The 27,284-nt window shown below is 52.3% G+C and overlaps 2 protein-coding genes across 6 annotated transcripts in view; one reads left to right on the forward strand and one right to left on the reverse strand.

The window, feature by feature from the left end:
- The window catches only part of CHAF1A (chromatin assembly factor 1 subunit A), a 28,702-nt gene extending 19,243 nt beyond the window's left edge, over positions 1–9,459 (forward strand). The window contains exons 12-15 of one of the 4 annotated variants that reach the window (XM_074337617.1): positions 70–322; positions 895–1,385; positions 5,263–5,359; positions 9,272–9,459. In XM_074337617.1, coding sequence (XP_074193718.1) covers positions 70–322; positions 895–1,385; positions 5,263–5,359; positions 9,272–9,315 — 885 coding nt within the window. In that variant the 3' untranslated portion in view covers positions 9,316–9,459. Of the gene's footprint in view, positions 1–69; positions 323–894; positions 1,386–5,262; positions 5,360–5,670; positions 6,479–9,271 lie in introns of those variants that run through there. The other 3 variants (XM_074337616.1, XM_074337618.1, XM_019744009.2) reach the window with 3 other exon arrangements.
- Positions 8,332–17,323, reverse strand: UBXN6 (UBX domain protein 6). Of its 2 annotated transcripts, none has more exons than XM_019744035.2 (10): positions 17,099–17,323; positions 14,058–14,221; positions 13,498–13,562; positions 12,349–12,477; positions 11,184–11,281; positions 10,487–10,562; positions 10,234–10,318; positions 9,780–10,130; positions 9,466–9,614; positions 8,332–8,911 (listed from the first exon to the last, which is right to left on the reverse strand). In XM_019744035.2, exons 1-10 carry the CDS (start codon positions 17,179–17,181, stop codon positions 8,783–8,785), a joined length of 1,329 nt encoding a protein of 442 aa, XP_019599594.2. In that variant the 5' UTR covers positions 17,182–17,323; the 3' UTR covers positions 8,332–8,782. The 2 variants fall into 2 exon arrangements, with proteins under 2 accessions (XP_019599594.2, XP_019599596.2); XM_019744037.2 differs by lacking the exon at positions 17,099–17,323 and adding an exon at positions 16,335–16,457.
- Between the last annotated feature and the right edge of the window lie 9,961 nt (positions 17,324–27,284).

Here is a 27,284-nt window from a genome sequence, read left to right on the forward strand (position 1 = left end):
GCACTGACCGTGCCTGGGCAACAGGGGAGTGGGGACCCTGAGTTAAGCGGCTGCTCTCTTACCTACAAGGAGTGTGCTGACCCCGAGAACCACAAGGTTCGCCAAAAACTGAAGGCCAAGGAGTGGGATGAGTTTTTAGCCAAAGGGAAGAGGTTCCATGTGCTACAGCCCGTGAAGATCGGCTGCGTCTGGGTGACAGACACGGACAGTGGCGCCGAGCTGAAGGTGCTGCAGCAGTTCACGGCGTGCCTTTTGGAGATGGTCCCCTCCGAGGAGGAGCAGACGCCCAAGACCTCCAGGAGAGAGAGGAGGGACCAGCACAGTGAGTACTGGCCTGGGGCAGGGACGGGCGGGGGGCAGGCTCCGGCCCGTGGCGAGGCCCGGCAGTCCAGGGCCGAGGGTAGGAGACTTTTTCGGCTAGTGGGTTAGTAATTTCCAAGTTCAACAAGTCACAAAAGCCAGCACTTGCGGGGCACATCTGTTCCTTCTCAGACATGCACAGCAGCAGTCGGGGCAGCTAGTTTAATCAGCCCATTTCACCCACAGGGCTCAGGCCCAGAATGCCCGGCCCAGGGTCACTCACATCCCAGCGCCTGTGTCTCCGCTTCAAAGCTGGGAGAACCAGGGACTCAGAATGAAAGCATGGAGGCCATTACTAAAGAAAAACATGCAGAGTCAGACGTGATAGTTTATCTGAACAAATCGCCTTGTGAGGCTTGGGCTTCACAGAATCTCTTCTGGAGCAAGTTCCTGTGTCTTAAATTGACCCTAAAAGGCCAGCTGAAGCTGACTGTGTCCCTCGACCTTGGTGACAGGTTGAGGAACCATGTGCAGTGTTGCTTGCATTCCTCCCCGTGTCTTGACACCCACCATGTCCCCTCCTCTCTCCGTCAGTCTTGGCCCAGCTGCTCCCGCTGCTGCACGGGAACGTGAACGGAAGCAAAGTGATTATCCGGGAGTTCCAGGAGTGCTGCCGCCAGGGGCTGCTCGGCAAGGACAGCGGCAGTCCTGAGAGCAGCTCCGCCAGCCCGCCGAGCCCCGGCGCTTCCCGCCCGCAGACCCCCACCGCTAGCGAGGACACTGCCATCCCCTCCAAGGCCAGGCTCAAGCGGATCATTTCCGAGAACTCAGTGTACGAGAAGAGGCCTGATTTCAGGATGTGCTGGTACGTCCACCCACACGTGCTGAAGAGCTTTGAGCAGGAGCACCTGCCTGTGCCGTGCCAGTGGAGTTACGTCACCATGGTGCCCTCGGCCGCCAGGGAGGACAGTGGCAGCATCCCTGCTGCGGGGCCTGGCCAGGGGACGCCCGTGTCGCTGAAGAGGAAGTCGGCAGGCAGCATGTGCATCACCCAGTACATGAAGAAGCGCAGGCACGACGGGCAGGTGAGTGGCAGGGCTGAGGGTGCCCCCGCAGTGGCTTTTGAGTTTTAATAAAGTTTGGTTTTTAGAGCAGTTTTAGATTCACAGCAAAACTGAGGTGGCAGTTGTCCAGAAGTGAGGGGAAAGCGCAGCTATTTCCCACGTTGTCCCCCCCAAATATACACTCATGCACAGCCTCCCCCCCATCAACGCCCCCACCAGCATGGTGTGCCCGTTACAAGTCAGGGAACCTATGTTAACACGTTATCGCCCAACGTCCATAGTTGACACTCAGGGTCACTGTTGGTGTCATATATTTGGTGGGTTTGGACACATGTACAATGACATGTAGCCACCATTACAGAACCACATAGAGCATTTTCACTGCCCTAAAAACCCTCTGTGCCCCACCTGTTCATCTCCTCCTCCCCCAGCCCCTGGGACCCACTGATCCTTTTACTGTCACCGTAGTTTTCCCTTTTCCAGAATGTCATATTGTTGGAATCACACAGTATGTAGGCTTTTCAGATTGGGTTCTTTCACTTCATGTATACATTTAAGTTTCCATGTCTTTTCGTGGCTTCAAAGCTCCTCAATTTAGGGTCCTCCCTTTAGGCCAGTATCTCACAGTTACAGATTTGGATGAAACATGGTAAGAGCTGGGTCTCTCACTCAGGTCCCCTCTTCAGGAAGGGGCTGCTGCTCTGGGAGCCGTGCACTGAAGGCTGGGTGGTGATGGAGGAGTCAGTGTACGCCCCCACCCCCACTCCCGCCCTCTGCTGCCCTGACCCAAGTAACTATGTGCCTTAGAAAATAAGTCCTGGTCAGGGCGAGGAGGCAAGGGAAATTGCTCCTGGAATGATGTCCAGCCTTCATAAACCTTCTTAAACTGTCACAGCAAGAAGGGCTGTCAGAATGGCCTGATGTCAACTGTTGCTGTTACTCCCCAGACCCCCTGTCCGCGTGCGCCTGTGCGCACAGCTCTGCCTGCGGATGCGGCATGGTGCCGTCAGTTGGCCATGGGGTGAGGAGACGGGCCCCAGACCCACAAACCCTTCCCTCCCTGGGTCTCAGCCCGAAACGATGGCTTCATTATATCATTAAGTGTTTGAGCCACAGACCCTTTCACGGTCAATCTCATTGTTCCCAGTCCTAGATGGGACCCCCAATTTGAAAATGGCTGGTGCTGGAAAACACCCTGAGTTGTGAACACATAAGGAGCGTTTGCAGGCCTCTGCCCCATGAGCCCTCCCTCGGGTCACTTCTGTGCCCGCTGTGTGTGTTGTTGGGGTGATGTGGAGTCCCACATGGTCTCCTGTGGGGACAGCTGCATTCCTGAGCTCCGCGTCCATCGTGCTCCGCATTTGCGTCTATAATCAGTGTTTCTACCTGGAGGATGGCAGTTTCACCCATTGCTCTAGGCACTTCATATGACTCCCTGCATTTCCCTGGGAGAAGCTTCATTTTCTAATTGGGCCTCCAGGAAAGAGAAAATGCTGCAGATTAAGCTAGGGCGCACCTCCTGGGTGAAGCGGGAGAAAGTGTGTGCCTGAGACCAACGTGGCCGCCACTCCCCATCGCAGAAGCGCTGCCCAGGGAGGGTTTGAAACCTTCAACGATTCTGACTGAGTAGGTGGGTGGCACAGGGGGACCAAAGTCTATTTCAGAATCCCTTCTCGGGGCATCCCGTGGGAAGGGTCCAGGAGCGCAGTGTGGGCCAGCACAGCGGTCGTCGGCCCTTTGGGGTGTTCTGAGAGCAGTTCTGTGGGCAGTCAGTTCCCCCCTGCTCCTTGGAACACTTGATAGCACGGGGTCCAATCAAAGGTAACAGCCCCCGTGCTGTGGTTTAAATGCATGGACCTTTGTCTCCAGCAAGAAGTCCTGAGTTCAATAGTCACGTCCTATTGTCTCCCTGTCCTCCTGTCTCCCGCTCCCTCCTTCCTCAGCCTGTGGATCGGCCAGCAGGATGAGGGCGGCCAAGCCGTCCCTGGGGCCGAGCCCATTTAGCTGGAAAGAGATGGCCACACCAGCTGACTCAACTCCCACCTGTATCTTTCTGGCCAAAACGCTTTGGCACAGCCACCGTGAGCTGCAAGAGAGGTGGGGAAGTGAGATCTGACCACCCCCCCACCCCCAACAAAATTCCCATTCTCTCTTGGAGAGGGGGGAATCCATGAGCAGGGCCTGTCACTGCACAGCACCCATGCAAAGTGGGCGACACTCCCCCCCCCACATATTTTAGTAAAGCCACTAACTGATCTCTGCACCCTCATGAGTAGTTGCAGCTAAACTATAAACATGTGAATGTTTTAGAGTGGGTCAGGCTTCGTTCGTTTTTGAGAATTTTAAAATCTTCATTTCAAGTTCAAAACCAAAACCTTCCAGGTTTACAAGGTGTTTATAACCAGTGAGGTGAGCGCCAGCTCTGTCACCAAGTATCTGTGGCCCCAGGATGACTCAGGTCTTTGGGCCTCGGTTTTATTTTAAAATGGGGAGATTCTGTTTCTCCTTTCCACTCAAATATAGTCTGTGATCAACACAAAACTGAAAGAACAACAGGTGTTCCACAGCCGTTAATTCTTTACAGTTGCCAATGTCTTCGTAACTCCTGTGTTTCCATAGTCTCCCTTTTCCATTTCTGCACTGACCACGTGCAGCAGTGACCATGGGAAGGATGGCAAGCTTTCCCATTGCAGCAAGCTGCTGGCACGTTGTGGGGACTCCGGTGTTGTCCTAAATTCCCTCTGGAATGTTTGATAGCCTGTTCTGTGCCTGGAGGGTTAGGGATGGTGGTTCCTCTGCAGGAAACTTGCATTTGCTGTCTGGAAGGCCCAGTGACCAGGGGAGGCTGTAAAGAAACCTTTCTGTTCCTTTTGCTTAACAGACCCAAACACCCCCAAAGCTGTATAGTTGAGAGCTGGACTGTCTGCTTTTCTCGGCCGATCACTTCTTTAGAACAGCTAGTTAGACATTTCCCTCAGTGTCCTTCAGTGGCGGCTCCTGCGTGTGCTCTGGGGACCGTTCCTGTCTGATGCTCCAGTCATCAAGGGATCCGGGCATAGAGCGAGCACATCAGGAACTGACGAGGCCACGACGTTGACCCCCGTCTGCCGACCAGGGCAGACACCCGTATGCAAATTGAACAGTCTTGCTGCTGTGGCATCCCTTTTTCCAGGCAAATGGAGATTTTTGTAGCAGAAGAATTTCAAAGTTTCTTGAGAGGTAGCCTCCCTGTTGAAATGTCTGTCCCTGCCTCCTCTGCCGGTTCCCTTTGTTCATTTACAGAGTGAGAACCCGGATGGATGACTCATGTTTAAAATCAGTCCTGCTATATTCCAAGTTGTCTTTCTGTCCCTCCTGCTGAATGCCAGTGAAAATGGCCCAGGAGTCTTGTTGGAAATTCTGACCCCAGTAGAGGCCTTGCCCACCCCACCCCGCCCCCTCCTGACCTCTGTCCAGTTGCCTGGGTGGTATCCTCACTGGCAAAACTGGTCTAAGCGGAAATTGAGAGTTGCTGAGTCAAGTGTCCAGTAGAGGGGACAGAGAAATCACCGATTGACTGAGCTGTCAGCCATTTATTTCAAATAATAAATTCAGAGAAACTACATCCTTTATCACTTTCTCTTTCAAACTAAACCAGGAACCCAGAATTCTAATTCCAAAACATTTCAAATTGTTTCTGTAATAAAATAAATACGATGGTGGTAGTTTAGAGAGTTCTGAATTTAATTCGTTCATTGGAGAGAACTTCCCAAGGTTTCCTGTGGCCATCGGCTAAACACCAGACTGTTTGTTACTGACCCAGGGAGAGGTCAGGAGTGGGTGCATGTGGTGGGAGGGGCCCACTGCCCCACCTCCCCCGCAGTGCCCATGCTGAAGGCCTGTGCCCCTGTCTGTCCAGGTCACAGCGGGGGACCTGGATGGCTTCCAGGCAGACACGGAGGAGGAGGAGGAGGAAGATGGCGACTGTGTGATGATGGACATCTCGGACGTTACGGGTGAGATGACCAGACCCTCCTTCCCTCAGGCAGACAGGCAGGGAGAAGGGAGCTCCCCCTTCCCGCCTGGCCTCCTTTGTACGTAATGGGGGTTGGGTTAAAAGACCTACAAAGGGGTGGGCGGGCCGACCTACTGGGGTGGGCAGTCAGTTCCGGTCTGAAAGCCACACTTGGGAAACCAAAGAACCGAAGGTTGGTTCCTGCCAGGGCAGAGGTGGGGTCGTAGGTGTCAGGGATAGAGCCTGGCGGGCGGGGTCCTGGCACCAATGGGGGCGGGGGGGTGGGGCAGCTTCTGAACTGCGCTTCTCCAGGGGAAAGGAGGGCAGCAGCGGTGCTGGGCTCGGGGATGGAGCGTCCTTGATGGAGCCTCTTGGCATCAGTGTCCCGGTTTCCTCACCTTTGCCAACGGAGCTTCCTCCCTCCCCGGAGGCTGAGATGTGGCTCTTCCTCTCTGAGCTGAGGAGGGGACGGTCTGGCTGAGGGCTATGAGGATGTAAGTCTGACGGGTCTGGGGGCGACAGCCGTGCCCCTCTAACCACGATCAGATTGCGGCTCCCACTCCAAGGCTCCCAGAAGTTTCAGGCCCCAGTGACACAGGTGCAGCTGGCTAGAGCCCCTCCCTCTCACCCTGCAGAGGTCCAGGACACATGTGAAACCACTTCCGGAGCTGGGGGCCCTGTGGGAATGGACAACAGCGAGAGCCCTGCGCCCTCCAGCTCGCTCAGCCCCTCCTAAGAGCCCTACTGGCTGGTGTGTGTATGTAGAATGGTTAGGGTTTTCTCAGATGCCTCTCAGATACTTGAAAGTCCTACGATTCCTGTGTAAAGAGCACTTTGTCTTGCTTCGCATACCCACCCCCCAAGGGTTGGAAAGTATATAGGATGCTTGACTCATTCATTTGGATATTTGTAAAAATTTCCCCCCTGAAGCTGCATATTGATCTACCCTTTACTAAAGCATTATCGCGATGTGTGGGCCTGCACGGGGAAGCTGGGGTACGCGTGCCCTCGTACCCTGAGCAAGTGTGTGCTGAAATGCTTGTAAATGAATTGGAGCCCTGCCTGTGTGGCATGCTGCCGGGACCTGCCGTGGACGTGTATAAACTTATTGTCTAGCCCACTTGGTGTGTCTGTCGTCTTTTCACCACATCACTTCTGAGCAGGTGTGTGCCTTCCCCTGTGGCCTGACCCGGCGCCTGTGCTCTGCTGTCAGGTGTGCACACCTCGTACTCACACTTGGTAGGTGCTGTGGTGTCTGTGTGAAGCTTTCCGCTTTGCAAAAGTGCTGGCCCATCTCTGTGACGTCCTGGGCCTCCCAGCTGACCTAGTTCAGGATGGGGCGTGGCCGGTGCTCATGCTGGTCAGTCCCTCCTGCCCCTTGGGACGTGAGCAGGGTGTATTCGGGCCTCCGGGACCTGAATGCTGCCTTTCAGATGGACCCTAGGTCGGGCCACATCTCGGGAGGCTGAACCAGTGTGGCGCCAGCTGCAGGCGCTGGAGCCCTGGTCCCGAGGCCCTGGGGGGGGGGGGGCCATGTTGGGGCAGTGCGAGCCCGAGGCATCTGAGCACAGGCAGGAGGCCTCAGGGAACTGAGATTTTGGCTGAGTTCACGGACTCCATGCAACCTGGACTCCTATCCTGCTGACCGCTCAGGTCGAAGTGTTTTTGTTCCCACTGCCCCCACGGGAGACCAGCAGGCATGTCAGCGTGCACAACAGCTCACATCTGGACCCAGCCAGGGCGCCTCGACCCCATTGCTGTGTGGTGGCCAGGACTACACCAGGCTTGCCGCTCTCACCAACACCCTGATTCTTCTGCAGGGGCGCCATATGGGTGGGGCTGACAAACACCGCAGTTGCAGGGTGAGGGCATGAGCCCTGGACGGGACCTCCTGCTGGAGACTGGGTGCAGCTGTCTGGATACAGGCGTGTGTAGAGGACAGGCCCACGTTAGCCCTGTGGACATATTCCCTGTAACAGTCAAGTCCCCTAAGCACCTTGGAGCTGGGCATCTGACAACTAGCAGTTGGGGATAGGGAGGGGATGTAGGACCAGAGTGATGGGCCAAGGCGGTGCTGGGTCCCCGAGTGAACAGACCCCACCCCCATGTGGAGGACGGTTACTGGTGGCCCAGGAGTGAGCCAAGGCCATGCATGGGGACAACTTGCTGGCTGGAGGTGACAAGGGATTTTTACTTTTAAAGTCACATTTGGGGCCTTGAAGCTTCAAATCTGTCACACAGCTGGCAGTGGCCAGAGTATCAGCCTCCAGGCCTCCGTGCAGGGGATCTAAAAGGAACTGGAGCCAGGTGTCTACCTGGGAGTCAAGGTGGGGACTGGGGGAGAGCGATGAGGACCCAGGCTCGGGCATCTCCCAGGCAGGTGTGACGAGAGGTGACGCCTTGGATGCCCCAGGCCTGTCTTCCCTTAGCTCCTTGTGACTGCTGTACCGTCACCACGAACCGATGGCTTAAAACAACACGAATTTACAGTTCTGGGTGTCAGATCTGACATGGGCCTCACTGCGTTAAAATGCAGGTGTGAGCAGGGCTGGTTCCTTCTAGAAGCTCCAGGGAGTCCCTGTCAGTGCCTTTTCCAGCATCTAGAGGCCACTGCATTCCTTGGCTCGTGGCACCTTCCTCCATCTTTGAAACCTGTAGCGCAGCGTCTTCCCTTCTCTCCTGCCTCCCTCCATAGATAAGAACCCCTGGTAATACTGGGCCCATCTGGAAAACCCAGGACAGTCTCCCACCTCAGGATTCTTGGCATGTGATTACATGCCAACTCCCTTTTGTCAAAGTAACATTCACAGGTTCCAGGGGTGAGACATGGCCACCTGTGGGAACTTGTTCTGAGGGGCCTAAGAGGCTCGCCCCACAGCCCCGGGGCCCCCTCCCTCAGCAGGGTGGGCTCGTTCCCTGGGTGACGCAGCTGCTGACCCTGCTTTGCACCGTATGCTGGAATTCACCACAGGAGACTAGTCAAACAGCCTGTTTATTTGGGTTCAGAATTTAATGTTACAGAACTCCGTCTCCCTCATGTGCTAGTGTTACTGGCAACCCCACAGGGAAGCTTCAGGGCCAGATGTGACGTGTGGGCCCGTGCTGCAGGCTCGCTCTCCTGCCCAGGGAGGTGCCCATCTATAGTGCCTGGGGTTCCATTAAACAGCTTAATAGCAGCAAAATGCTTAGACCCAGTGCTACCAAGGAAGCCAGGACAGCAGCTGTCCCCTGAAAGCCCTCTGGGTGGTGTTACAGGCCAACCAGCGGCCCTCTCCTGCCCATGCCACTCTGGGCTGTGCAAACGGTCCCAGAGGAGGCTGGGAGGCCCTGAAGTGGAGGAGGAACCGGGACAGGAGCAGGGGTGGGGGGAGGCAGGAGAGCATAAGACAGACCCATGGGGGCTGAAGCCAACCCTGCTTTTATTTCACGAGAGCTTCTCGATGGCCGACATGAGCTCAGGTTTCAGGAGAGATGAGTCTGGCTCAGCTCCCGCAGCCCTGATGTCCTCCAGCACTGCAGCGTCCCATGAGAAGGTCAGGAGGGCTGAGGGCACCTGTGTGGGGTGAGAAGCCTCAGCCTCGTTCTGGCCTTCATGTGGAAGAGCTCACTTCCTTATGTTCACATCTTCACGTTGATGCCAGGCCACTCACCCAGGGCTGCTCCCCACTGGCACAGTCACACAGCCCATTCCCCCATGGATGACCTGGACTCCAGGATGCCCCCTGGCCTGGCTGAGGCGGTCCCAGCACTGGGCAGCTGCCTTCCTTCCTAGTCTCCTTGCATCAGGAGCTGGCTGCCCTCCCGCTCCTCTTACTTCCTCCCCAGTAAATCCCCACATTTCCAATCCCATCTGGGTTCTGCTCCTCAGAGGACTCGAATTAACACACTTGCCACCTTCCTTCCCATTTTATAGGTGGGGAACTGAGAGCACAGAGAAGTCACTCAAGGCCACACTGAGCAGAAAGGTAGGACTGAAACCGCGGGAACCCAGCCCTGGGGACCCTGCTCCTAGCACCACCCCATACTGAAGAGCGCCGCCCTTGTGGGGAGTGTGTACGCCTTCCACAAGAACCCGGAGATCCAGCATGTGGGGAGCTTGCCACTCACCAGCCCACACTCATTGAAAGCCAGGTTCTCGTCCTCCGACAACTTCTGCCCACCAGAGGCCAGCAGCTCGAAGGGCAGCCAGTCGCTCTGCAAAGCTTCCCGGACAAACGTATACAGTGCGGCCACCCGCTCCCGGGCATAGAAGGTCCCTAGCGGGGCAGGACAGTCAGATCAGGGCTGGAGATCATGGGAACCCCCTCAAAGCCCTCCTCAGAGCAGAGGCACAGCAAACCCGCAGCCAGTTACAGCGCCCCCAGCCGGGCCGCGCACGGACGCCCCTCCCAGGCCTCCCAGGGCGGGCGTGCAACACGCACCCTGGAGGAGGCAGCCGTCGGGGAGGCGGACGCGCAGCAGCGTGTAGCTGTATTTGCGCATCTCTCTCTGCTCCTCCTTCTCCCGCATGGCCTTGGTCCGCAGCACACTCAGCCGCTCCACCGCCTCGGCCCTGAGCCGCTGCTCCCGCTTCACCTCCTCAGCCGTGAGGTTGAAGAAGTCGGCCGGCAGGTCGAACTGGGAGGCCAGGGGCGAGGGCCGGAAGACGCGGCGCTGGCGGGCGAGCGTGGCCCGCACGGGCTCGGCGCACAGCAGCTGCTCCTTGTGCCTCTCCAGGCTCTGGGGCTGGGCCAGGGCGGTCTCGCTCAGCACGTAGAACTCTTCGGGGCCCTCTGGGGCGCAGGGATACTGTTTGCTGCGGCAGGAAGACCCCGGAGACAGGCCCCTCCCACTCCACCTCCCGGCTCAGCCAAGGCCCTTCTCTACTCAGCTTACCCTGATCCGGCACTGGCAACAATGCCTTCTGGAAGCCAATGGCCTCGAAAAACTCGTGGGTCCCTTCCAGGCAGTTAATGCGCTCCTGGGAACAGAGCCGGAGGTCACGCAGGGCCCTTGGGCCTCCATGGGTCCCAGCAGCCTCACTGCCCGCCCTGCCCCACCCAGCCCAGCATCTCTCTCTCTCTGTGACTAAGGCGGCCCAGTCACACTGGCCACTGTCACCTGGGCTGTCACTCGACACAGCCCTCACCTGGAACACCTTGTTCTGCAGCTTGATCTTCTGGTACTTCTCTTCCTCGGGATGCAGGTGGATGTTGTCCAAGTACCTGGGGCAGAAAAGCGGGACAGGGACAGGTCCAGGTTGGCCGCCTGGCTCTCTGTATCTCCCACCCCCAGGCAGATAACAGATCAGAGCCACCCCCGGCTTTGTGGTAAGTGACCCAGGAGGCTGCCATCATACTTCAGACACCCCATGGAGCCCAACCCCTGGTGCCAACAGCCTGGGCCACCGCCAGGGGCCTGTGGCTATGCCTGCTCCTGGGCCCTGCCTCCCCTGGAGGGCACTGACAAAGCACAGTATCAGGGTGTAGACAGAGCATACTAATGGGCCACCAGTGTGTTTAGGAGCTTGGGAGGAAAACAGACTCCCAGCATCCCCGGACCTACTCAGTCACAGAGTAGGGTGGGACCCTGCCTCCCTCACATTCCTCTGATGATCTCAAAGGGAAGCCAGGGTTGGGATCCCCCAACTCGATAAACCCCTTAGTTTTACGGACAGATAAACTGAGGCCAAGAGAGGCCACATGCCTTCCCCACAGGTTCAGGGGGTGAAGAGTGGGGCCTGGCCTCCCTCCCAGGGCCAGGCCCCTCCTGTGCCCCCTCAGCAGCAAGTCACTCTGGAGGCCCAAGGAGCTGGCACCCGGATGGGGGAGCGGGTGCCCACTCACTTGGCGATGGTGTCCACGCCCAGCTTCACCCTGTCCCGGTCTTTGTTGAATGTGTGGATCTTCATGATGGAGGCAGCTACCGGGTCAGTGGAGAAGTGCTGGGAGGAAGGAAGGAAGCGCATCCAGCCGCACTCACCTCACGGCCTGGAGGCCTCACTCCCAGGTGGCAGCAGTAACAACAGTGATAATACTAATAACCGCCTCATGGCGGGCCGACCAGTAGCTTTTAATGGAAGCAAATGCAAGTGCACACGCTCGGCAGAAAAAGAGGACAAAAGCCCTTTCGAAGATGCCATCCTGTGCCTCAGCCCCTCTAAGGAAGAAGGGGTGTCAGCAGCCCAGATTATGCACTAAAATTACAGCTGCTGACCAGCAGACCTCAAATGGGACAGTGGCCTGCGTGATCCAGGTGGGCTCGGGTAACTGCAAGGGCGCATCAGGAGGAAACCAGAGATGGCAGCTGGAGAAAGACTCGGCTGCCACCCCTGGCTGTGAAGATGGAGGAAGGAGCCACAAGACAGGTGGCCTGGAAGCTGGAAAAGGACAGGAAATGGACTCTCCCAGAGCTTCCAGAAGGAACACAGCCCTGCTGCCACCAGTGAGAGCCACGTCAGATTCTGACTTTCAGAACTGGAAGAAACTAAACGTGTGTTTGAAGTCCTGAAGTTTACCGTGATCCATTGTGACAGAAATGGGAAACTCAGGGCAAAGATAGGTGGGTGTTCTTTTCGTTTTTAAGTTTGAAATTATTTCCAAACAGAGTTTTAAGGGGGAAAAAATAACATTGGAGTTCTTTTTACACTGATTTAACAGCTGGCAGTTTCTATGTTGCGCATGAGTGCTACGTTAGCTTTTATACAAAACAAAAAGCAAACAAGTGACGGGGAGATCCACGGGCATCAGTAGTCTGTACGCATTTGGAATATCTCTGAAAAGGGACCTCAACTACCCATAGAGGCTGGGTGGTAGGAAGGCAGGCAGGAGGCCGATTTTCTCTGCCTACCCTTTTGTGTGTGAATTCTATACCACATGTAAGCAGTACCTCTGACAAAGTGAAAACTGTGTCACAAAATACGCAGGTGGGGACATTATGAGGGATCTGTGCCTCCTGTGCTTACTGAAGGAACCTCTAGGTGGCGGGTGGGGGCCTGGGGCCACCACTCACAGAGAGAATGGCCTCTTTGATGTGGGTATCCCGCTGGTCCTTCCTCAGGATGGCCCCCGTGAGTGGGCAGGTAAAGTACACGCCAGGCACCAGCAGGTGGGTTGAGCCTTCCTCTTTGGCCTCGGGTACCTGGGGGGATGGGGATGAAAGTGTCGGAGGCTGGACTGTGGACAGAGGCCACCCCAAGCCACTGAGTGCCACAGCCCTGAAAGCATGGCCCTGGGAGCCAGACATGTCTGGTCCCAACGCTGTCCCCTCTGCCATCGGACACCTTGGCTCAGTGCCCGAGCCCATTCGAGGCTATTTTCTGGTCTGTGAAATGTCTCTGCAGGACCAGCTCAGAATTCAGTGTAGCAACTTCAGACACAGTGTTCAATCAATGACTCCTGCTGTTCCTGTCCCCATATCTGGTGGCAAAGGGGCTTTGTGTGTGGGGGGGAAGGGAATCAAAAGTCACGACGCCCTGGATGAGTTCTGGCCTCGATCTGCGCCTCAATTCCTAGACAATGTCTAGGGTCTCCTCCATGCTAAAGTCCAGTGAGAACTTGAGGGTCAAGCCGCTGGGAAGACCCTTTCCGCAGAGCTCTCCTTTCAGGCCACCTCCTCCAGGCCTCCAGTACACTGGTCTCTGCAGAACCCGCCTACCTCCCAAGAAGGCTGCAGAGGCTAGTGCTAAGGGCTTTGGAGTCCCACAAACTGGGGCTCCCATCCTGCCCCTGCCAGATTTGAGGTGCATGACCAAGGTCAGCTGGCTTCACCTCCCTGAACCTGTCTTCTATTCTGAGAAGTGGGAATTGTAACAGCACCTACCCTCATGGGGTTACGGAGTTGGGGGGAGGGACGAGTTAATGGGGTCCGGTTCTCCTCTCCGCGCCTAGGCCTGGCATCACCAGGTGCTGAGCTTGGAGGTCCAGTTAACCCCACACTCATACAACCTGCCTCCATCTTTCAAAGCGGGTTCCCCACCCCGACCTCTCTTCCGTGTCCCCCGACCCCCAGCACCAGGTGCTTACGACCCAGGGCTGGGTACTGGTGTTGATCAGGAAATGGCCAATGAGACAAACGTAGGCGAGAACCTGGCAGGAGGTCCCAGCTCCCCTGCCCCAGGACTCCCCTTGGGGTGTCATGCTACCATGTGGATGCTTTTACCATGTTTCTCCCGGGGGCCTCCGGGCTCCCACCGACAGTCGCCTCAGCTTGAAGTTCCTTTCTCACTGGAGGGAGAGGCAGAGATGGGTCAGTGTATGTGTCCTGCCTATCCCCAGGGCCAGCCTTGCCCAGAGCCCCCCATCCTCCTGTTGTGAGTGGGTCAAGTTCTAGTCCCTCTAGCCTGAGGTCCTCGCTGGCCCTTCTTCCCAGAACACCACTCCATGCACCCAGGCTTCACCTGACCCACTGGTGACCTTCGACCTTCTGCCTCCTCCTCCCTCTCTTCTACGTCCCCTTCCTCCTCCTCACTCGGTGACATCTGTGCCACCCAGACCACATATCAGACCCATGTTCCTTTTCATCCTGCATTTCTCCACTCTCAAAATTGTGACTTTGAAGTCCTCCAAAGTTGTTGGTTATGTAATTATTTTCATCCCTGGCCAAGCACAGGACCTGGGACCTGTCAACACCCATGGACTGGCCTCGAGGACAGAAGACCAGAGTCCTTGCTCCACCCCCATGCCGGCTCCTATTGCGGCTTGAGGACGGGCGCAGCTCACCCTGGTTCCGGATGGAGTCCTGTGACACGGGGCCCCGGGCCCTGGGTTGCCTCTGCTCGAGCCGGGCCAGGGCTGCTGCCGCTGCCATCTGCGCCTCATCGGTGGGTCCCTGGCGGGGGTGCTGGAGTGTCAGCTGGTTGGGCTTTCCTTTGGGGGCCTTCTCCCTGGGGAGAGACAGCGAGGTGACGCAGGGTCAGACAGAAGGGCTGCCCTCTCCCACTTCTATTCCCTTCAGGGTTAAATGGGGGTAACCACCCCCCGCACACATGCTGATATCTTCAGGTACTAATGAGACTCAGAGGTATCATTCCTCTCCTCACTCTCTCCCAAGTAAGAGTCTCAACCCTTACTGTCTACGACAGCGACCATTGCCATCTGAGCACCTACTGTGTGCCAGGCAGCACCCAATTCCTCATAGCAACACCCCCTCTGAGGGAGATCTTAAGATCCCCTTTCCCAAGTCCTAGAGGATCACCTAAGCTCAGACAGCTGCAGGCCCTGGGTAAGCGTGTTATAAAGATCCGGTTTAATCTCGCCTGCACCCTGGGAAATAAGCACTGTGATGACCCTAGGGGATGATGGCTTCTGAATCTGCTTAGCAGGGAAATGAGTGGGCTTTGAATGTCCCAGCAGAGAAGTCCTTCCTCCTGCCCTGGTCTGCCTCACCTGCCTCGCCCACCTTCTTCCCTCAGGACCCTCTCCCGGCCCCAGTAGTTGGGGGCCTGTGTTAAGTCTGTAAAACCTTCTCCAGAGCCAAGGCTCTCAGTTCACAGCCTCACTCCTCCCGCCCCGCTCCGACATGCAGGCAGCCCTCTCTCCTTACTCCAAGTCCTCTGGGGCCTGCTTCCTGCCCATTCCTACCCCTCTTGCCAGCCCTCCCCAATGCTGAGAACCTCGTGTCAAAGAAAAAATTAGTCACGTAGACTTGCCCTAGCCCCATGTGATATTGAGATATGGAAAATGCCACTCTCCAAGACACCTCAACCAGCCCCTTCAATGGCTCCACTGGGCAGCCACAGGGATCCCTCTGAAACCTAAGCCAGCACTTATCACACCTCTGTACCAAGTCTTCCCACTGGCATAACAGAATCCTAAAGCCACCCGTGGCCCTGAGGGCCCGGCACAACCTGCCCGTCTCCCTGGTTCACTCCTCTGTCTACATTGATCTTCCAGCTGTTGTTCACACAGGCTCAGCTGGGTCCTGCCACAGGGCCTTTGCACTTCTTGTGCCTTCTGCCCCAATGTTCTGCCTGGGAATGGGGTTAGGAAAGGAGGTCTGGGAGGGGGTAAAACTGCTTCCTGCCAGCACATGTGAGGGAGGAAGAGGGAGAGAAGGAGAGTAGGAGAGGGAAAGGGGTTGTTTTCCACATGGCTGAGTCTCACCTCCTCCAGCTCTTAGCTCAAATGTCACCTTCTCAAAGAGGCATTCCTGGACCATCTATGGGTCCCCTCACCACTCACTATCCCATGCCTTTTTTTTTTTTCATGGCCCGAGGCACCACGTGATCTTTCATCACGTGTGTATTGATTTATTTGTCCATCTTCCCCCACTAGAAGACCCGCCCTGAGAGAAAGGGAATTTTATCTCACTCATGCTGAAATGGTGCTTGACACACACCCTCCTGCCCACCTTGAGTCTCCCATCTTGCTCCTGGCGTGTCACAGAAGCCTGTGTCTCCACCCCACTTCCTTCCCCTCTCCTCCCAGGCCTCCACTACGGTACAACCATCACCCTCAGGGCCCCCACCTCCTTCTTGTCACACAGTCCCAGCTGCCCCAGCCCCCACCTCCACCCACCACTTATGGAACAAATGAATGGACCCCCTTGTCTGATCCATCACTCCCGCTGGCCCCCTCTTAAGCTGTCCTCCTCTCCCTCCTCAGGCTCCCAGGACATGGTTTTGTCCACTCTGCTTCCCTCCCTTACTCACAGGGGTGGCCCTCATAGGCCTCCCTCGTCCCACTCAGCACTCCCCTCCCAAGAACCCCCAATCCTCGTGACAGAGGCGCTGAGGTCCTCACCCTGCACCCACTCTCCCTCACCCTCCACCCCTTCCTGCCTCTCCTCCTACCCTCTCCCTCCCAGCCCCCACCTCTTCACGATTCCTTCCATTGTTCCTCACAGGCCCCTGCCCAGGCTGCCATCTTTCCGCAGCCTCTCCTCTTCCTACGACCACCTCCTCAGTCCCCACAGCCCCCTCTGCAGCCCCTTTGCTCGTCCCACCACCCAGCGGAGCTTCCTTCTCAGCCCACAGCCCTGACGTTTGGCATCCTCACCTGCTCCCCGTCTTCACTGCCCCCTCTGCAGCACTGGCCCTCCACACACCTCTCCACTGCATTTCCAGTCTTGCCCCTGGCCCTTCCCTCCTCCAAGTCCTCCCCAGACAACCCACAGAGGCCTAAGGGTGTGCGCACCCTCTCCCTACCCTCCCAGTCTCCCAAGGGCCTCCCTTTCACTCAACCACACCCACAAGGCCCCCATCACAACCCTTGCTCTTCGCCCCCACCCACCCGCCTCCATTCTCCTCCCAGACCTTCCTCAGCCCCTCGCAGCACCACCACCCCCACTCACCCAGACCTCCCAAATCCCTGCTGACCCTTCCCAACAATGCCTCAGGCTCCCTGGCCTTCCAGACTCTCATCTATTCCTCCGGCACTCTCCAGAACCAGGGCCCAGACCCCGATCACCACGGACGCTAAGCCTCTCGCCTCTTTGCTTCTCCGGGCTCAGCCCCCAATTCCCATCACCTTGAGTCTCCCAAATCTATAAGCCTCTTCGGGGCTTCCCCTTTCGCCCCCAAGCCTCTCCCTTATACCCCCCGGTTCCGCTCCCCCTGCCCCGCCCCCTCGGGCCTCATCCGTCCCGCCCCGAACCCGGAGGCTTCCCCTCCCTTCTTACTCCCACCCCTGCCCCCACGCCCCGCCCCCCGAGGTCTCGCCCCAACCCCCGAACCTCGGCCTCCCCTCCCCGCCCCTCGCCCTCTCTGGCATCCCTTATCCATCCCCGCCCCCGGCCTCATGCCCAAGTGCCCGTCACGCACCCCACCGACTCCGTGAGCTTCTGTCCAGGCCCCGCGCCCTTAAACTTGATGTCAGCTTTGATTTCCTGAAAGAATTTCTTCATGGTGGCGGCGGGCCCGGCGGCAGGGTGCCGCGGGGGGCGAGGGGCTGAGGGCCCAAGGGCCCAGTCTGGGAGGGGTCGGCAGGAGCCAACAACCGGAAAAAAAATACGGCGCCACCAGAAGTCCCGCCTTTGCGCGTCCGCCCACGTGACAATCGGCCCGGCGCGCCTTTCTAGCTCTCTGCGCCTCGCTGGCCCTCGGCGACCGCTCTGTACTCTCGGGCCGCGTCTCGGTGGTTCTTCCGGACTCCGTTGCCAGGGGCGACGTGCGCGCTTCTAACTGGTGGCTGAGCTTGGACGCCTTCCACCGCTTTCCGTGAGGGGTGACAAGAGAGGGAGGGATAGGCCATCTGACCTCACGGGGAGAACTCTGGCCATGCTCGCAAACCATCCCTGGTTCCCCAGCTCTTATGTGATAAAGTCCAAATTGTGGGCGTTCAGGGTCCCCACAACCCAGCCCCGTGGTCAGCCCCAGTTTCCCGCCACCCCCCAACCTTCCTGAGCTTCAGTTTCCTATCTGTGAAGTGGGGATAAGAATAGCACCCTCTTCCTAGGAGGATTGTGATCACGATGAAACCATCGGAAGGCTCAGTAAATGGCACACGTTATAATATGTTACTCCTTTTAATATTTCTTGAGTCGGATCTGTACCAGCAGTGAGGAAATCAAGACAACAATTCCCTGCCCTCGCAGAGCTCATGAGTTTTTTGGTGAGGTTGGGGAGGGACAGACTATGAAAAATAAAATCTATGGTAGGGTAGATGGTGTTAGGCTCCATGGGGAAAATAAAGTGGAAAACAAGAATAGGGGAGGGCAGAGTGGGGGCAGTTTGCAACATCAAATAAGAGAGGATCAGGCACAAAAAAATGACATTTTTTTAGACCACCAGGGACATTTGAATGTGTCTAGGCATTAAATGATATAGAAGAGCTATTGTTAATTTTGTTAAGGGTGCTAATGGCGTGGTAGTTAAGTTTAAATAGGTTAAGTTACGTCTTTTTTTTGGAGATGCATTCTGAGGTATTTACGGGTGAAATTACATCTGAGATGTGCTTTAAAATACTCCAGCAAAAGAAAAAATTATACACACGTACACACACACACACACTTTAGGAAGAATTCTCATGGTTGCGTTTCCTCCATGCAGTAGAGTGTGAGAGCAGTCATTCCCCAATCATTTACTGAGCATCTACTATGTGTAAGGTCAGTGGAGTCATAGCAGGGAACAAGACAGACAGGCTTCTGCTTCTGAGGGGCTCACAGTGAAATAGTGATACAGCTGTTAAACAAGGAAATAATGCCAGGTCGTGATCACTTCTATGAAGAAAAATACTGTAGGAGAAAAGAATCGAGTGATGTGCGTTCTCTTTTAGATAGGCTAGTAAGGTCTGACATTTGAATAGAGACCTCTGAAGGAGACAAGGGACCAAACCACGGGGATAGCTGGGAGAAGAGTGTTCCAGGCAGAGGAAATAGCAAAGGGAAGGGTCCTGAAGTGATAGCTTATTCACCAAACATGGTGCCAGGAGCAGGGTGAGTGAAAAGAGAAGATTCTCAGCTAAGAGCAAGTAATGTGTGGTCTGATCATCCCCTCTATGGAATATTCTGTAACCATCAGAAAGTGTGATCATGAGAATTAAAAAGTAGCAAGGGAAAAATCCTTGAGAAGATGTGTTAGTAATTAATTATTATGTAACATATTATCCCCCAATTTAGCAGCTTACAATAACAAACATCTCATAATTTCTGTGCATCAGGACTCAGGAAAGGCTTAGCTGAGTGATTCTGGCTCAAGGCTTTCATGTTCTTGCACTCAAGCTGTTGGCTGGGGCTAAGGTCTCACCTGAAGTCTTGACAAGGAGGGTCTACGTCAAAGCTCGCTCAAATGGTTGTTGGCAGGCCCCAGTTCCTTACTGGCTCTTGACTAGAGTCCTGAGGTACTTTCTATATGAACCTTTCTACAGACTGCTTGAGTGTCCTCACTACATGGCAGCTGGATTCCACCAGAGAGAGAGAGGGAGGGAGAGAGAGAGAGAGAGAGAGAGAGAGAGAGAGAGAGAGAGAGAGATGCCCAAGAAGGAAGCTGCAGTCTTTTTTTTAATGACCTAATATTAAACTTGCTATACCATCACTTCTGCCATTCTTATTAGTAACAGAGACCATCCATGGTACAATGTGGGAGCTGACTTCACAGTGATGTGAATACGAGGAGGCTGAGGTCACTGGGGTCCACCTTGGAGGCTGTCTACCACACTACAGCACTGAGTAAAAATGCAATAGATGACAGTGTCTGCCCACCTGTTTATAGGATGTAAACATACCGCTATGGAAAAACATGGCAAAGAAGGGAAAAAGTCTAACATTGGTTATTTGGATTGGGGAGATCATAAGGGATTTTTCTTCCTTTTTTCTTAGTTTCCAAATTTTATGTAATGGAGCATTATGACTTTTACAATAGAAAATAATACTTAAAAATACAAGGTGATTGAATTCAACCTCTAGGCCTAACTTACAGGAACAAGGGGTGGAGAAACAAATGGAACAAACCATCGTGTGACACATTCTTTAAGCCAACTGGCCTGGTCACTCCAAAAAGTCAATGATGTGGGGTGGCCAGATGGCTCAGTGAGAGTGTAAGCTCTGAACAACAGGGTTGCCAGTTCGATTCCTACATGGGCCAGTGAGCTGTGCCCTCCACAACTAGATTGAAGACAATGAGCTGCCATTGAGCTGCCACTGAGCTGCTGGAGGGGTAGCCGAATGGATCACTTGGTTAGAGCGTGAGCTCTTAACAACAAGCAAGGTTGCCGGTTCAATTCCCCATGGGATGGTGGGCTGCACCCCCTGCAACTAAGATTGAAAATGGCAACTGGACTTGGAGCTGAGCTGCACCCTCCACGACTAGATTGAAGGACAACAAGTTGGAGCTGATGGGCCCTGGAGAAACATACTGTTCCCCAATAAAAAAAATTTTAAAAGGCAGGAAAAGGGGGCCATTAAAGGTATTACAATAGTAAGCTTTAAAAAAAAAAAGTCAATGCTGTGAAAAATAAAAGATTCTAATTAAAAAGGATTAAAGAAACATAATCTTTAATGCAGTGCATGAATCTTGATGTGGTCCTGGTTAAAAAAAAAGCTAAAAGAAACTTCTTAGAATAATGAAAACAATTGAAAATGGATTGGATATTAAACAGTATCGTGGAATAAATATGCATTTTCTTTGGTGCCATAAAAGTATCTTGCCTATTTAATAAAAAGTCCTTATTCTTAGGAAATGCTGAAGTATTTAGGGGGTGAAGTGTCATGAAGTATGAAACTTTCAAATGTTTAAAAACAGATATATATTCAGTTGACCCTTGAACAAAATGGGTCTGAACTGTATAGGTCCACTTATACACACTTAAAAAAAATAAATACTGTAAATGTATTTTCTCTTCCTTGTGGTTTTCTTAATATCCTTTTCTTTTCTCTAGCTCACTTTATTGTAAGAATACAGTCTATAATACACATAACAAACAAAATATGTGTTCATTGACTCCTTACGGCTTCCAGTCAACAGGAGAGTATTAGTAGTTAGGTTTTGGGGGGAGACAAAGGTATACACAGAATTTCGACTGTGCAGAAGGTTGGTGCCCCAAGCCCCCCCATTGTTCAAGGGTCAATTGTACATATATTTACATACACATTATATATATAATATATATATATATATATATATATATATATATATATATATATATATATATATTCACCTACACACACATATGAAACATAGATGGGAAAATGTTAACAATCATTGAACATAGGTGTATGGTTGTAGTGGTTTTAAAATACGTCTATAAATTATTTGACACTCCTCATTGCAAAGGTGGAGCCTAATTCCCCTCCCCTTGAGTGTGGGCTGGACTTAGTGACTTGCTTGTAACAAATGGAAAAGGACGGAAATAATAGTCTACAGCTTTGAAACTACTGGTAGATATGAAAGGCACAGTGGCTCTTCCTGGGTTTCTCTCTGTGGCTCTTCCTGGGGTCACTCACTGTGGGGAAGCCAGCCGCCATGTTGTGACGATGCTCAAGCAGCACTGTAGAGAGGTCCACGTGGTGAGTAGCTGAGGCCTCCTGCCAATAGCCATGTGAGGGAACTTGCTACACCATCACCTTGGAAGGGGCTCTTTCAGCCCCAGTTGAGCTTTCAGATGAGGCAGCCCTGGCTGGTATCTTGATTACAGTCTCATGAGAGACCCTGAGCTGGAACACCCCAGATTCCTGACCCTCAGAATCTGCATGAGATAACAAATGTTTGTTATTTCAGTGATTAAGTTCTGGGGTAATTTGTTATACAGCAATAGCTAACTCACAGAAGGACACACCACGTTCATTGTGCTACTGTGTTCATCTTTTTTTCTTTGTTTCTTTCTTTTTTTTTTTTTTAAGGAGGGCACAGCTCACAGTGGCCCATGCGGGGATCATACCGGCAACCTTGGTGTTATTAGCACCACGCTCTAACTAACTGAGCTAACTGGCCACCCCTGTGTTCATCTTTTTTAAATGTTTGACATATTGAAAATTACAATTTAGCACTGTGAAATAAAGGATCATATCCCTTATAATCTCAAATAAAAGGTAAAGAAAATGGCTCGAAGTCACATAGTCAAATAGTGGTAGGGACCCTACCTTTTCCCTGAGAGTGAAGTTCTATAGGGCTCCTCAGCCTGGCATTCAAGATCCTAGATCCATGAGGTGTCCAAGAAGCTTCATCTCCTGTTACCACCCACATTTCCCTCTCTGTCTCTACCTGGAACTAGTCACAGATCACCTCAAGTCCTTTGTCCAGGCAGTTTCCTCAGGTGCAAGAGACCTCCCCTCCATCTAACTCAATCCTCTTCTTCCAGGAAGCCTTCCCTGACTACCTTCCTTATGCTGGATGAAGTTTATTCTAACCCTCCAAAGCACCTCCCTCTGACAATAATCACTGGTAATATTCACTGCATGCACAGTATAGGAGTATGCTAAGCACTTTGCTGAGGGTTTGGCCCATATTCTACATGTAATCTTCACAGCAGCTCTGTTTATAAATCAAGCACTGTTATGACTCCCGTTTTCAGATGAGTAAACTGAGGCACCGAGAAATAAAGTCACTTACTCAAGGTCACCCAGCTTTTAAGCAGTGGACCTAGGACTTTAACCCTATTGGGGCCATACCCTTAATCTCTGTGGTCAGCAGAATAATGGCCCCTAAAGATGACCAGGTCCTAATCCTGAGAAACGGTGAATATGGTAACATTTGTGGCAAAATAGATGCTGCAGATGTGATTAAATTAAGGGCTTTGAGATGATCCTGGATTATTTGGTTGGGCCCCATGTAATCACGGCATCCTCATAAGAAGGTAGAAGGAAATGTGATGACGGAAAAAATATGAGAAGGACTCCACTATTGTGGCTTTGAAGGTGGAAGAAGGAACCATGAGCTCAGGAATGCGTGCAGCTTCTAGAAGCTGGAAAAGTCAAGAAAACAGATTCTCCCCTACAGTCTCCAGAAGCAGTGCAATTCTACCAACACCTGCATTTCAGCCCATTGAGACCCATTTTGGACTTGTGGCCTCCACAGTGGTAAAAATAAATGTGCATTGTTTGAAGCCATTAAGTTTATGGTAATTAGCTACAGAAGCAATAAGAAATGAATACAACACCTAGGCCAAACAACCCTAGCAAATCAGTACTGATATTTCTCACCAATTTATAGGGAAGGTTGCAAAGTCAGACAGACTTGTCCATATCTCCACAGTTTACAGAGGTAGAAATTCAACCCAAGACCATCAGACCGCAATCACACTTCAGTGAGGTGCTTCTCAAAGCACAATGCACACTTGGATCCTACGGAGAGCTTGTTTAAATGCAGGTTCTAATGTGTCCTAGAGGAGGCTGTGATTCTGCATTTCTGACAAGCTTCCGGGAAAAATAAATGAGGCCGGAACTTCCTCTGGCTCTGAGCAAGCCTGCAATAGATAAGTATGTTACCCCCATAGCTGGGGGGAGGGGAAGGGAGAAGCTCTTGGGCAAATGGAGCCTGACACTTAGGCATTCCAGCTCCCACTGGTGTCCCTCTGCCTCAGTTTCCCATCTGGAAAGCAGGGATGAAAAAAATAAGAACTGTGTTAAATGCATACTATGTAGCGTAGCCTGAAACATAGTAGCTGCTCAATAAATGTTAGTTATTATTCCACTTGGGTAAGTACCCAGTAAATATTTGTTAATGATAGGATTGAAGGCTGTGTCCAGGACTTAAGCTGGAAACCAAGCCCGCAGCGCACAGTAGGTATTCAGGTCACTTGCTGATTAGAGGGGATCTTTAGTTCTGAGAGGCATGGGCAGCACCTTTCCTGCCTTGTTTCCACTGGCCAGATGTGAGGCCCCACCTCTCAGGGAACAGGAAGTAACATCACCTACCAGGTGAAGACTAATGGACCAAACTTTGGTTTTACTGGCCTCTGATTTGGCTGGAAGGTGTGGATTCCCCTCCCCCACCCCCACTCCCTGACCCCTGCCTTTTGGCCCATCAATTTGGGGGGCCCTCCCCACCCTCTTGGAGAACTCTGCCCCCAGGTTCTACTATAGCCTGACCTTTTCCCAGCTGCTAACATAGCTAGTTCACCCAGGTCTGGGTAGGAAGTCTCTGGCAGGCTGGTTTTCTACACTGGCTCAAGGCCTGGGGGAGAAGTTTGCACGTTAGATCCCCGCAGAAGTGGCATCCTTGTACTCAAACCTCAGGCAAGGCGTACCCTTCTCTGGGCCTCAGTCTCCCCATCTGTACCGTGTCCTAGTACAGATCGCTCTGTACCACTTTCCTCATTTATCACATGACTTCCACCCCTGTGAGAGGGTGACCAGATTTAGCAAATAAAAATACAGGATGCCCAGTTAGATCTGAATTCCAGATAAACAACAAGTACTTTAATGTTTTATATATATGGGCACATATACATACATATATGTATGTATATATACAATAAAATTTACCATTTTAACCATTTTAAAATATACACTTCAGTGGCATTAAGTACATTCCCATAGTTGTACGGCCACCACCACCAACCGTCTCCAGCACTTCTATCTTCGGAAAATGATCTCTGACCCGATTAAACTCCCCATATCCCCCTCCCCTCCTCCAGCCCCTGGCTCCCACCATCTATTCTGTCTCTGAATCTGACTCCTCTGTAGACTGCCTATGAGTGTGATTACACAGTATTTATCACTTTGTGTTGGGCTTATTTCACTCAGCATAATGTCCTTAAAGTTCATCCCTGTCATAGGATGTAAAACAAATAACTTTTTAGTGTAGACATGTCACAAATATTGTACAAGACAAATAATGCATGGAACATACTCATCCTAAAAAAAGTATTTGTTGTGTATCTATCTGCAATTCAGATTTAACTGGGCATACTGAATTTTATCTAGCAACTCTCCCTACATATAGCCCTTTTCCACAAAGCAGCCAAAGGGATCTTTTAAAAAACACACATACACAAAAACCCAGCTTTATTGATATATAACGTACATACCATAAAATTTACCTGTTTTAAATGTACAATTGAATGGATTTTACTGTATATTTACAGAGTTGTATGACCATCACCACAATCTAATTTTAAAACATTTCCATCACCCTAAAAAGAAACCTCAGACTCATTTGCAGTCACTTCGGATTCCTACTCCCAGCCCAAGACAACCACTGATATACTTTCTGTCTTGAAAGATGTGCCTTTTGGGGACATTCTATCAAATGCCATATGATATTGGATCGTAGACTATGTGGTCTTTTGTGACTGGCTTCTTTTGCTTAGCATATTGGTTTTGTGGTTTACTCACATTGCACTGTGTATCAGTGCTCTGTTTCTTTTTACTGCTTACTAGTATTCATCGTAAGGATATATCACATTTGACTCATCCATTCACTCACCGATGGATAATTTCCTCCTTTGGGCTGCTGTGAAAAATGCTGCGGTGACTATGAGTGTAGAAGTTTTTGTGTGGATGTCATTTTTATTTCTCTTGGGTAATACCTAGGGATACAATTGCTGAGTCAGATGGTGAGTCTGTTTAATTTTGTAAAAAAAAGTATTTTTGAGCAATATTTCACATGCATAAGAATATGGGGGTGGAGTGGGGAAAAAGAACCACAACTTTATTATAAGGAAAATACACAGCAAGACAGCAGGAAGGTGGTTGGGGTGGAAGATATGGAAAAACTCAATCACCAAACAAGCTGCCCAGACATAGCTTTCTGTTGTGGAGGAGACTGATTTGGCACTTATCTCACTTGCCTTTCTTGATTCAAAGAAACCTGCTCTTTCCAGGGTTAGGCCCCATTTTATAATCTATTTCTTCCTGGGCATTTGAGAAACGTGGTGTAGTTCTCAGGCTTTCAAGATATAGACGATATGAGAAGGGAAGGATGTAACAGCCCTTTCTTCCAATGTCATCCCCATCCCCATCCCTCAGTATTTGTTGATGTCAGAGATGAACCCTACAGAAATGGGGCAACTTAGGCAGCAGTGTGCTGAGCAATGAGGCTGTGTTGACGAGGGAGTGAGCTGCATCAAGCTGGCTAAGAGGTAAGCGTACAAAAGGAAAGCTTCTGAGGGATTTGCAGGCAGAGGTATATTGGAGCCCACAGTCCATCTGTTCCCAATGCGTCGGCAGCAGAGCCTGTCCTTGGTCAGGGATCTCAAAGGTTGTCCCTTTCACCGTATGTAGCAAGACACACATAGCCTGCCAGCTTCAGAAACCCGTTTTGCTTGGGGTGAGACGCTTGCTTTCACCCATAAGGATGTTTCTTTCTTTCTCTCTCTTTTTTTATTTAAGATTTTATTGGGGAAGGGGAACAGAACTTTATTGGGGAACAGTGTGTACTTCCAGTTGTGGAGGGTGCCGTTCAGCTTCAAGTAGTTGTCCTTTTCAGTCTTAGTTGTGGAAGGCGCAGCTCAGCTCCAGGTCCAGTTGCCGTTGCTAGTTGCAGGGGGCACAGCCCACCATCCCTTGCGGGACTCAAAGAGTTGAACCAGCAACCTTGTGGCTGAGAGCCCACTGGCCCATGTGGGAATCGAACGGGCAGCCTTCGGAGTTAGGAGCACGGAGCTCCAACCGCCTGAGCCACCAGGCCGGCCCCCATAAGGATGTTTCTTGAGACTGAGTTCTTTGTATCCTATGATCAATCCCTCCAGTTTTCCCAACAAGTTAAAGCAAAACCTAAATTTCTCACCAATGGTCACAAGGCACGATGATAGGTTCTCAATGGACGGCTCCAGCCTTATCTTCCTCCCTTACCCCACTCACTCACTCCTTCATCTCAAACTCGAATGCTTGCAATCTCTATCCCCCCTCTGCCCCAAAGCCCTCCCAGCACCCACATCACTGTATCAGTCAGTTTCCATTTATCTCAAGTCTCTAAAGCACCTCCTCCAGAAAGCTCTCCTGGTCCCCAGGATACACGAAGTGCCCCCCAGTACTCAGCTTTTTCTTAAACACTTTGGCTCTTCTACTCTGAGTTCCTAGCAGTTGACAAGGAGAAAATTCTGAGATGTCCTAAATTAAATTACAGCAGGACAGAGGGAGGAAGGAAGAGACAAAAAGAGGTTAATCAGTTAACAACTGCAGTGCAACACCAACAAAAAACTGCTCACATCCCATAGTGTACGTTGGAATTATAAATGAACTTCCAGGTGGTTAAAAAGAAAGAAGAGCTAGGTACCCTCCAACCCCAGGAGCCTCCGCTTCTTGTTTACACATGAGCTTTACGGACTCTGCTGCTTCTTTCTATCCCAGAACTAGGCCCATTTCACTTCACTTTCTCCCACCCCTTTGCCTATAGCTAATGTAATTCTTTCAGACAGAGTACATCTCCTCCCCACCTTCCCTGACTTGATGCATCAAAAGATCTGCAAACTCTGAGGTGATGGTCATGTTGTCTTTCCTACCTAGCCATGCTGCTGGTGGTTTCGACTCCTTGCCCCAAGAACGGTCTCTTTTTTCCTGGCAGTGGCCTAATAAACCCTTTCTTTTACAAAGACTTTCAGCCCTGGAAATTAAATTTTTTTGTTTATCAC

The sequence above is a fragment of the Rhinolophus sinicus genome, linkage group LG07, assembly GCF_036562045.2.
Source record: "Rhinolophus sinicus isolate RSC01 linkage group LG07, ASM3656204v1, whole genome shotgun sequence".
Taxonomy (NCBI): domain Eukaryota; kingdom Metazoa; phylum Chordata; class Mammalia; order Chiroptera; family Rhinolophidae; genus Rhinolophus; species Rhinolophus sinicus.

Bases quoted from the DNA above. Each gene is read 5' to 3' on its own strand.
- UBXN6 (XM_019744035.2), bottom strand. From the start codon at position 17,181: ATGAAGAAATTCTTTCAGGAAATCAAAGCTGACATCAAGTTTAAGGGC. The intron at 14,222-17,098 runs GTGCGTGACGGG...GTCTCTCCCCAG, and splicing joins AAGCTCACGGAGTCGGTGGG to GGAGAAGGCCCCCAAAGGAA. The intron at 11,282-12,348 runs GTGAGTGGTGGC...CCTTCCTCCCAG, and splicing joins TCAAAGAGGCCATTCTCTCT to CACTTCTCCACTGACCCGGT.